This window comes from Taurulus bubalis (genome assembly GCF_910589615.1).
Source record: "Taurulus bubalis genome assembly, chromosome: 10".
Lineage (NCBI taxonomy): Eukaryota > Metazoa > Chordata > Actinopteri > Perciformes > Cottidae > Taurulus > Taurulus bubalis.
In genome coordinates, this window is record NC_136598.1 from 5,003,269 (window position 1) to 5,014,366 (window position 11,098).

The window sequence follows — 11,098 nt, forward strand, 5'->3', positions numbered from 1 at the left end:
TTTAGGTTTCTGAGAAAGTTCCCTGCAGATAGATGTAACAACTGTACAACACACACACTCCCTTCCAAACTAGAGAATGTAAAGTAGCACTAGCAGAGCCCCCGCCATGACCAAGGCTTTTGATCTGTGCAGTATTTCTTCATCTAAAAAGATGAGGGCCGAGAGTTTACTTTTGACGTTTTAAACCCTCTTCTTTAAGAGAATTAACTAATCATTGCCCTTTATTCAATTTAACATTGTGAATAGACTGAGGGAAAGTTTTGTATGCGTCAGAGTTAATTATCTATGAAAATACTCCATGCGTATAGAGCTGTTCGAACAAGCTTTTCTTGTTTAAACCCTTGTATGGATGTGGGTTGTCAGTACTGGTCCAAGCCACCCTTGTGAGAATTAATTCTGCTAGAAATAACACTAGGCTCGTGTGGACCTGTCTCCCGGTTTCCAACACAAATGTCATGTGGTCGTGACTGTTGTACTCCTTGCACTAAGATATGTGGAGCAAAAATGTAAACTGTACTGGGAAGGACAATGTCACGGTTTGGGGTTGTTTCTGGTTTCCTGTTTTATTTTGAAGTCCTTGTCTCGTGTGGCCTCTGTTTCCCTGCACTTCCTGCCCCTGTGATTGTCTGCCCTGTCCCTGTTTGTCTCCTGCCCCAGTGTCAGATCATTTGTTTAAGTTTGTGGTTTAGAATGCTGTTTGGATTCCTGTTTAAAACTCTGCCTTGATCGCTGTTTGGATCCCTGTTGTATATAAAGTTACTTTTGCACTTTGCACTGGCATGTAACTGGCATTAGCACTAACTTAAATCAGTTACTCCTGCAGAATCCTTTTAAACAGTGAGTCCATGAGTCATTTTGCTTTGACAGTCAGTCCTGCCAGGAAACGAGACATCTCATCTGGCTCTGTCACCGATAATATAATTAGCTTAGGCTGCCTTGCAACCGTAGCTGTTTAGCTGTCTGCACTCCAGCCACTTCTTTCTCCTGCGGCCCCACGGATATCTGTTTCTCTCGTTCTGAGGAGTCTTGGATACAGCCATAGCCCACTGTACAACATGTATTCCCGAGAACCACATGCGGATCAGCAGACGCCCATCTCGTGGTGCGCACATGCTGACACTTGTGCATCATAAATCTGCATACATCTGGAGTCATGTGTGCCCGTTTAACATGTATTTTACGTGGGAACATTGGGGGGTGAAACAAAGTTGGATGCATGCGCCACTGTTGTTTTACAAACTATGATCCTTAAATTGCATCGTGGTAGTTTTAAAGTTCAGCAGCGCGTCCCGTGTAAGCTGTAGGCTGCAACACGGGAAGGAGGCACCTGACACATTTGCAGTGCGGGCCGTGGTGGGACGGTTCTGCCTCGTGAGTGCACCAGGGGCGCGCTCCGGTCTCCATATCACAAACACTTAATTTAATTCTACGGCTCCACGAGACAGACATGCATTACGGAACGCGCGCGAACAGCGAAGAAAAAGCTCCGAACATGCACGCCGATATCCATCAAATGACACTAAACACGTGCTGTCACATTTAGCTGGTCTGGATCCAACATTAATTCCGAGCGTAAGCTTTGTCGCGCCCCGGAGTGACCAACACGCGCAGCTAACAGCCTGTTTGTGTTTGCACCCTGCAGTCGGCTGCTGGGCACGCACGTTGTAAAATGAGGTTTGGAAGCATCGTTTTAATCGTCGCTCTCTGCTCTTTTACCGCTTATTATATTTATGAGCCCATTCCCGAGGAAATAGAGGAGAGATGGAAACTCATGCTGACCAACTCTTTCTTCAGAAGTCTCAGCCACCTGGTAAGGAAAATAACAAACTGTATTCGTGCAGGCTATCTTCGGCTGGTAGCTTACTAATATTTACTTTGGCATGAATCCCTATATATAAAAAAGCTATCTACCACTGTGGGTGAATGTACACTTATTTCTTATTTCAGTTTAATACATGATTAAGTCATTTAGCTATATGTCAAACCACAAATAAGCAAATCGTCTTGGTTTTGTTTGTTCTCTCTCTGGGTGACAGGTTAAACGTTTATTGTATTTTGCTGATGTAGATATAAATGCTTGTTACACCAGATTATGTCAGATGCTAATCCATGTGTTGTATAGTCCTGCTCACCTGTTCTAATAATAGACCCTACTAAGTAAACTCCACTCTGTTTATGACAGTTAGACGCCTGTGCTTTACTGCAGCCCGTATGACTCTATATGTTTAGAATACTATATTAGTAAGTATTGCATGGCTGTAACATTAGTGTTAACATGAGTTTTGCTCATCTAAAAAGAGGTTACAGTAGTTTTGATTACGTGTAAAGAAATATTTCACACTGAGAGAGCAGAATTATGCCAGTGCAGGCAACTGCTTTTAATAATACAGAACATTGTTATTGATATAACAGTATTTTATTAAGTCAATTCTATTTTAATTATTAGAATGTATCACAGTCAATGATTGTATTCGAACCTGCATTGTTCAGCCATATTTATGCCCTTGTATTTTAACTGTATTAATGCATATGGCACACATTTTGGCATAGCTGTGTTTTGTGTTTTCTTTCTGAAAATGAGTGTTGGAAGTTCAACCTCAGTAAATCCATGAGAAAAAAGTTTGGCCAAAATACAGATACTAAGACCCGTAAAGCCAAGACTGTCCCCATCGAAACCCATTATTATCACAATGTTTTGAGCCCCCGGACATACAAGCATAATATCATGAATACTATTATAGCAGGCTTTCAATCTAGTGCACTGGCTTCACAATAGTATTGTTTTTACTATTTTACAACAGATTGAGTCATTTTCTCATATTTTCCCTATGGAATAAACACATGCTATTTTCCTGATTTCCCTTAGGGTTATTGCTGCTGTATTATGGAGCCCTGCAGTGTTTGATGCAATGCATCAAACCAATGTTGTTGCTAATCATTTTCATAGCCCACTGTGAAAAGGCAGTTGGCAGTTACAGAAAGTAATCATAAACAACAGTGGCATTGCTCACAAACATATTTTATTAAAACTTATTTTATTTTTAAATTATATTATGATCAGGACAGAAGTTGGTTAAACGATCTAACTCGGCGAAAGTGGAACATAATATTAATATATGGCAGTTTTTTTTACATGGACCTTTTTGTCCCCCAAGGACAAAGCAACGTTTCAAAGCAATGCACAGGGGACAAATGATTGATTGCCTGATCACGGAGTATTTAGACTACGTGTTACTTTGTGATTCAGTGTCACTTTTGGAGCATAGTAGGATAGTAAGTGACTTCTATCTCTTTCTGTTACAAACCAAATATTTTATATTTTAGGATTTTACTCAAACTTTTAACAGGCCATTTATTTTTCACTTTGACGAGAGAGAGATTGTTTTCTCAATTTATAGTTGCTCTTCACTGTATGTAGAGCTTGCAGTGGATTTTTTGCAAAGTCCTCTTTGAGTGGGTTGTGGTCACAGTAGAAGCGCATCAGCTGATTAGCCTCATAAAAGCCACTGACTGCCTCATCAGACATAAAGGAGTATGAGTCATGCTTTTATAATTTATCATGTAGTTGCGACTTAAAAAAAAAAAAAACTGTAGTGGGCTGTTTACATTTTACCAGGCAACATTCCCATAACTATAGTCTCCCTCTCACGCTCTGTAATATGGCCACGTAGTTTAGCATCTTTAACCTTTGTGCTTTGAATATTATGAGCGTCAGTCAAGGTGATTGGTTACTTGTGATAAATAGCTTCACGGTAAGTATCAGACGTAACACTAATGGCTCGGGTTTGATGAACAATAATCAGTTGTGTAATGTGTCTGTCTCCATACCTCATGCTGTGTCTCTGCTTCACTTTCCAGGCAGACCTCAGTGAATTACTGGGGCTGAAGGACTACATGGGGGTTATGTACTTCATCACTCTGGCTGAAAAGGTAGTGCCTGTGTCTGACGAGCATATCAAGGTGACAGAGGAGACATTTGATGGAGTGGAGGTGGTGCTGTACCAGCCAAAGCACAGAGACGGTGACGCTGAGCTCAGTAGAGCTGTCATATACCTGCACGGAGGAGGATGGTGTCTGGGTAGCTCCCGTAAGTTGATAGGCTGGCCTCTCTGCTCTTTCATCACACAGAATTATGACTGGAGGGAAGATGGATGGATGGATGGATGGATGGATGGGTAGTACATTCTTGTGTTCATCGCACAATAACTCTCCTATTATATTTCGGAAGTATTCTGAAGTTGGTGTGACACATTGCTTTACATAGGCTCTCTGTGACAGCTATTGTGGTTATATATTATGAACAAACTACACCAGGCACAACGCTTTCCAAGTTTCCAGAGGAAATAACACACCGTCTGCTGGAGCGGTGGGAACCTCAGAGGGTGGTTACTCTTGCTAATCCAAAACATAAAGACATGGGTGTGCATGCAGTTTGACACATCTCATGCTGTTGTTGCAATCTGTTGAATGGCTGTAACAATTACAGTGACACGGATCTTGCCAGGAAGCTGCTTTATCACTGTTACTGCAGTGTAACCTTCACGTAAGGTGATGTGTGAGGAATGAATGGATATCAATGATTGTGATGGTTTGTGTAGCTTTAAAGTCTATGTTTTGATGCATGTTCTCTGTCTATGCAGGGATGAGTCCATACGATCTCCTGGCCAGAACGATTGTCACCGAGCTAGATGCAGTGGTTCTGTCTGTAGAGTAAGTATTTCATGTTTTATTGCCAGTTATATGTGGCTACTGTAATATAGTTCACAAACTGCCGTTTCATTTGTATTATTCATAGTTCATACTGTTCCCCAAACTCGTTCTCTCAGCCACTCACACAAATTTCCTGTTGCTGTATGAGCCTGTCCTTCCTCATTAGTCACAGGCGAGATAGAAGTGAGGATGCAGTAGAGTGAAGCTAACAGGTTTTCATTTGGGTCTGGCCATGCCTCTGCCTGTCACAGCTACACACACTGTTTTTCTTTGGCACGTCCTGCTCTAACTCTGCCTCTCAGTACTGTAACTTTCTTTGGCCAATACTCTCTATCCTCTCATTCACTATTTACTATTCATTTTTAGCTTTAGTTAGGTCGAAAGTCCAGTGCGCAGTCATCAAGTGATACTTTTTTTTATTTTATATGTATAACGCGGTTGTGCTGGTTGACTATTTGACAGTGGGGGGTCCCGTGTATTGGTGTGGGGGGGGTTTGACTTTTCTGCCTCATCCAAATTCCTGTCTGTAATTCTTTGATGGTTGAATGAGTAATTCTAGCATTTCACAATCTCAAAGTCAGCCATGTGTCACATTTGGCTTTTAGATTGAATCACAACACAATTCAGAACATACAGCTTTTAGCAAATGTGGACATTTGCAGTTGTTGCAACACTTGAAGTCAGCAAAGATTTTGAGGTATTCTTTTTTTTTAAACAAGAAGTTAGTTACTTTGTACGATAGATATGACTCTTTATAGGTTTAAAACACAGTAAAATAATGCATTTATCAGTGTAGTTTGATTACAGGAAGAGAAAGTTATGCAGTCTCATTTCACCACATTTGTGTAATTTTACACAACGCTAGAAGATACATTTAAATTGAAAAGATTATTTTGTATAAAACTGCAACAATTTTTTTTTTTTGCATGGGTGTATTTCTTCTCCCAAATATGGACAAATGGAATGAGAAAGCTGAACTGCTTGTGAATGGGATAACAATCTATTGCCCTTAATCTGATGATCTGGTTATTCCCTTAACAATGTCTCAAAGTTTATTTTCCATGGCTCAAAATATTGTCTGTGCATATGGCCTTCGAAGTTCATGTTTATTTATGCTTCTGCTTTAATCTGCACCGTTCTGCTTTTCCAGGTACAGACTTGCCCCTGCTCACCACTTCCCTGTCCCATATGAGGACGTATACCGTGTGGTCAAACACTTCCTCCAGAAGGGGGTGCTGGCTAAGTTCTCTGTGGACCCAGGACGCATTGCTGTGTCTGGGGATAGTGCAGGAGGGAATCTGGCAGCTGCTGTCTCGCAGCAGGTACTGAATCTGTTTTTTTTTCCTCTTGTGGCAGCTCTATGGTTCACCTGTGGAACCAGAAAGACCTGTATGAAGAGGTGCCATGATGCAATGCTAATGAGCCAGTTTATATTAAATAGTATTGTATTACCCTGAAGAAAAGAACATGCGCTCTTCGCTGGTTGTGACCAGTAGTGACCAACTATTTCATAGCCTGCCATGTATGACTTTGTTTCAACTATTGAGCAAGAAATTTCATTAATTTGTTGCTGAAGTAGTACACTTTCACAATTATTTGTACTGTATGAATGCCACAGCATTACATTCAGGCCGCTCTTAATCACATTAATTACTTTAGGGAACTGGCAATTTCAATTTACACAAAAAAATAAAAATAAAACATTTTTGGGATATTGATTTACAAGGGCTGGGATTTAATCACATACAAGACCCATGGGGGCACATTAAAGGAAAAAATGAAACCGTATATATAGATACAGATACAACGAATGCGCAAAGAATAAGCCTTAATAAGGTGAGGAGTTTAGCTCTCTTTGGAATTTACTTTCTTAATAGTGATTTAGGTTATTGTGAATTCTCTAAAACTATCCTCTAGGTTTCACACAGAGTGAAACTACTTGTAATGACAACATTGCTCTCCCAACTCTTACAATGCGCCCATTCTTGTGCCCATGTGTGCTCATGATATTTTGCATATTTGTGTCGCTAGGAAGCAGTGTCACGTTTGGCAAACCTTAAGGTAAAGACATACGTCGAGACAAAATTAGAAGGAAAAGAATCGATTTCACCGCAGTGACAGTGGAAACAAACCACTACATTGTGAAATCTAATGGCTCATTCCGGGGTGATGGGCCTTGTTCCATACAGTCCAATTGACACAGCTTTAATGCTGTAGCGGGTTGGAAGCAACTCAAAGAAAAGCATCTCATACCAGCCAACAGGTGCACAATGTGCTATGGAGGATCTGCATGGATAACTTATGGTGCTGCACCATGGAGAGTAGCTTATCCTGTTTAGTGCTTCAATTTCTAGGCTGACACGATTTTGGAGCAGACATCATGTCCCTGAGCACCCGATCAGTAGATGTTTTGCAACAGCAATGTATTCATGAGTCAGACATCTGGCTGGTAGATAGGATCTGTTTGCTTTGAGGCAAAAACGCAGTACACTCAGTGGTACACACTGTTATTAAGGTGATCCATGACTCACCCATCGACTGTATTTAAGAAATGGACATGCAGTTCCCTCTGACGTCACCCATTGATTTGTGGACTGACATTTTTAAGCTTTGAAGCATTTTGGCCATCGCCATCTTGTTTTTTTGGAGTGACACAAGAAGGTGGAGATAAATACAATCAAACATTGAATAAGACATTTTTATTCGACCAAAATGTTGCGATTAACTGAAAACACACTGTGAAAGGGTTAAAGTTCAAAGACACAGACAACTACTAGACGGGACAACATGTCAATCACAAGCGAGCCACACCCTAAAGCAGTGATTCTCAACTGGTGGGTCGTGGGCCTTTGCCTGGGCAAAAAAAAAAAGATTATAATTTTTTATTTTATTTTTTCATCCTGTGGTTTTATTTTGAAGGGACTTTTTTTATGCAGCGGAGTGTGTTTTTTTTTTTTTGCCGGCTCTGGTTTCAACTTGTTTTGCACTTGTCCCTCCATGTTTTCAGCAGCGTGTGGTTGGGATCAACCCATCCTGATATGGGGAGACTCTGGGTTTTTAGGATAATTAAATTAAACAATTTTCTGTAAAGCACAATGTTTTTCAGTATTTACCTACTGATGAGGTAATCACAAGAAAAGTTAATTTTGACTTTGTCCATAGTAAAGTGTTTGTCATAGATTCAGTGAGTGTGTATTCTCAGTTAAAGTTAGGTCATTTGAATTTCTTAGTTGTTGGACTTTTTTGTTTGTGTATGAAAGCTGTTGAGTCTGTTTAAAAATGACTGAAGATTCTGAATTATGTTGTAATACCTCGTGTCCTGAAGATGTACTTTTTGGTTTTTAATTAAAATGCAGCTAATTGAGTGTTTAAGGGAATAGTTCCCTCTCTAGCATCACCACCAGCTGGTCATTTTGGTTCATCATTAAACTTGTTTTTGTGTTGGCATACATATTCTCTACTATCTCAGGTTCAAACTGCACGATCTTTTCATTAAATTAATTTAAGAAGTTGAGAATGTTCTTCGATTTGGGTCAAGGCTTGTCATTCAGGAGTGATGGTGGGTGCTGGAGCCAGACCAGTTGAACCACTGCCCTAAAGCATACCCTGCTTTATAGTCTATTATAATACGGCTAGATCAAATCAAGCATTCTGATTGGTTGAGAGTGAGTCACAGGGTGTAGTTTATTCAGCCATAAAGTACTGTACAGCCTGTTTTACATTTAGAGCGTTCCATATCAGTGCGCACTTAAAACAACAGGTAGATTTAAATTGCGTGACCGTTAGTTGTCATTTCAAGCTTGACAGTTACCAAACATGTTCGTGTAAACTTTGATATTTTAACGTTCGCAGTAACGACCCGCAGACGTTGGTTTCCTTAACTTGCAGGTTTATTGCTTGAGTGTTCACAGTATTGCAACGGGGCTCTTCGCTAACGTTAGCTCAAACGGAACAGCTAACAAGCTCACGTAGCATCCCCCACACTAGCATAAGGAACGACAACACAACGTCACTTCCTCCCTAAAATGAGATGAGGAATGAAAAAATCGTGATAATTTCCAGTGAGAGATAATTAACTTCCGTCAGTAATTTCCCAACGCGAGGCAAGTTCTCTAAACAACAAGGAAGAAAAAAAACAGACGGAGAAAAGACGGACAGAAGCAGCGAGAGCACTTCTTTACATCGGTGGCTGAGCTGTGTTTTTTTGGCATACAGTAAGGGCTGGTTCAGCAAGTGGGTTAGGATTTTAGAGGCAAGCTGTGTTCTCGTTATACATCCATGAGTCAACAGCTCAGTGAAGAGACAAACACATACAGAACACTGCGGGTGATGCAATTATTCCTGGAAACCACCATGTCGTGTACATGTATTCAGATCACGCTCTTTTATTTCTCAAAACTTTCAGCCCATATTTAATTGGAAGGATAAATACTAAATGACATTTTCTTTAAATACACGCCAATATCTCACTCTCTCTCTTCACAGCTACAAAAAGAGCCGGGACAGGAGGTCCATTTGAAGGCCCAAGCACTCATCTACCCTGTACTGCAGGCTCTGGATCTCAACACGCCTTCCTATCAGCAAAATCAGGACATGCCCATTCTGCCCCGCACCCTCATGGTCCGTTTCTGGAGTGAGTACTTCACCAGCGACAAGGCCTTTTTCAGAGCCATGATGGCCAACACTCACAATAACCCTGAGTCTTCTAGCCTGCTGAAGTTTGTCAACTGGAGCGCCTTTCTGCCAGAAACATATCATAAAAAATACAATTATAGTGCTCCTGCTGTGGTGCAGGGAGTCGGAGGAGAGGGCGTTGGCATGGATGGACCCGCTCAATCTCTGGCCGACCCAAGGGCTTCCCCCCTGCTGGTTCCAGACTCTGCCTTACGCTCTCTGCCCAAAGCCTACATCCTGACATGTGAGTATGATGTTCTCCGAGATGATGGGATCATGTATGTCACACGGCTCCGTTCTGCTGGTGTTGAGGTGACACATGAACACTATGACACAGGATTTCACGGAGGGCTGATGTTCACCGTGTGGCCGACTGACTTCCTGATCGCACGTCGCATGACCAACAACTATATCAAATGGCTGGAGGAAAACTTGTAAAAAAAAAACTCTTGACTGTTAATATTCATTCCAACTTTCCCACACAATGCACCAGTGTTTGGTTCAGTGCATTTCTTTCACATCTGGTGTTCAAGTTTTATTTTTGCTTTGGTCACGGTACTTTTCTGTAAATGCATTGAGATATAATCAACCTCTTCTGTTTTTCCCCTCATGGACCACATTAGATGCCAGAAGGAAACAGGATTTTGAAAAGAATAGTGATTTGTTCACATAAGGTAGCGTGAGTCGAACCCAACACATATGACACACACCATTACTCAAGTATTTTACGTGATTGTAGTACAGTATGGTCATTTTCCAACAAACATAATACTTCCCAGAGAGATCTGAGGGAGAAAATCAAACTGTGGAATACCACATTTGTCAATGTTGTCATGTTGTGGACAGTTATGTGTTGTTTTTTTTTAGCTGGCAAACTGGCCTTGTCTTGGCAAAGGAGGAAAGGATTTTCACAAAAGTAAAACATGATTAAGCCAAAGTTAACATTGAGTGCAGTTGATGCTGAAACCTGAGATTGTTTAGATGTGTTTGCAAAAATAGAATTCCTGCATAATTGTTCCTGGCATTGCATCAGAGATCGACAAGTGATATGATTAAGCATCACTGTTTTCCACAAGGAAAGAACGAGCTCTTAGTTGTGTAACCCATACAAATGTGGTACACAGGGAGGTGCTTGCTGGTAGCAGATTTAATACAATTTAATAAATGTATATCAAGATATGTAACGATAATGAATAATTAAATTATGATATACAGCATGAACCAATAAATTAGTAAAAAAGAATGATGCCACTCAGCTTTCGCCATGAGCCACCATTAGTTTAGCTAACAGATTTTGGACACCACCCAATTTTGGAAAAATAGGGAAAACTTCAAAATTTGATATAAATCAATATAATCTTAATCTCAGGGTTGCAATGGAGTTCTTCTTAAAGTATACAGGACCTATTATTTCATATACACAGAAATCAAATGATCAAGTTCTTAATAAAGGAATATGTATTGGACTAACTACATACTAAACAACTTTTTAAAAAAAATGTATATGAATAGATGTTAAAATAAACAAAATGAAGGGGATGAATAAAGAATATGATGAACAGTACAATGAATAAAGATGAACCAGAACTGAATGAAAAGGATTACATGATTAACTGATGTATATTAATTAAAACCATCGTTCAACGTTTATACCTTAAATCTAGCTTAAAACATGTATGCACTGTTCAGCAGTTGAGTTTATGAAGCACCAGGG

At 40.3% G+C, this 11,098-nt stretch overlaps 1 protein-coding gene across 1 annotated transcript; it reads left to right on the forward strand.

Annotated features, from left to right (window-relative positions):
• Positions 1-1,669: 1,669 nt before the first annotated feature.
• aadac (arylacetamide deacetylase) lies at positions 1,670-9,822 on the forward strand (the record flags this gene model as incomplete). The annotated part of the gene is made up of 5 exons (XM_079224408.1): positions 1,670-1,810; positions 3,859-4,087; positions 4,641-4,710; positions 5,861-6,032; positions 9,196-9,822. The coding sequence occupies 5 exons, from the start codon at positions 1,670-1,672 to the stop codon at positions 9,820-9,822; spliced, it is 1,239 nt and encodes a 412-aa protein (XP_079080534.1).
• Positions 9,823-11,098: the final 1,276 nt, after the last annotated feature.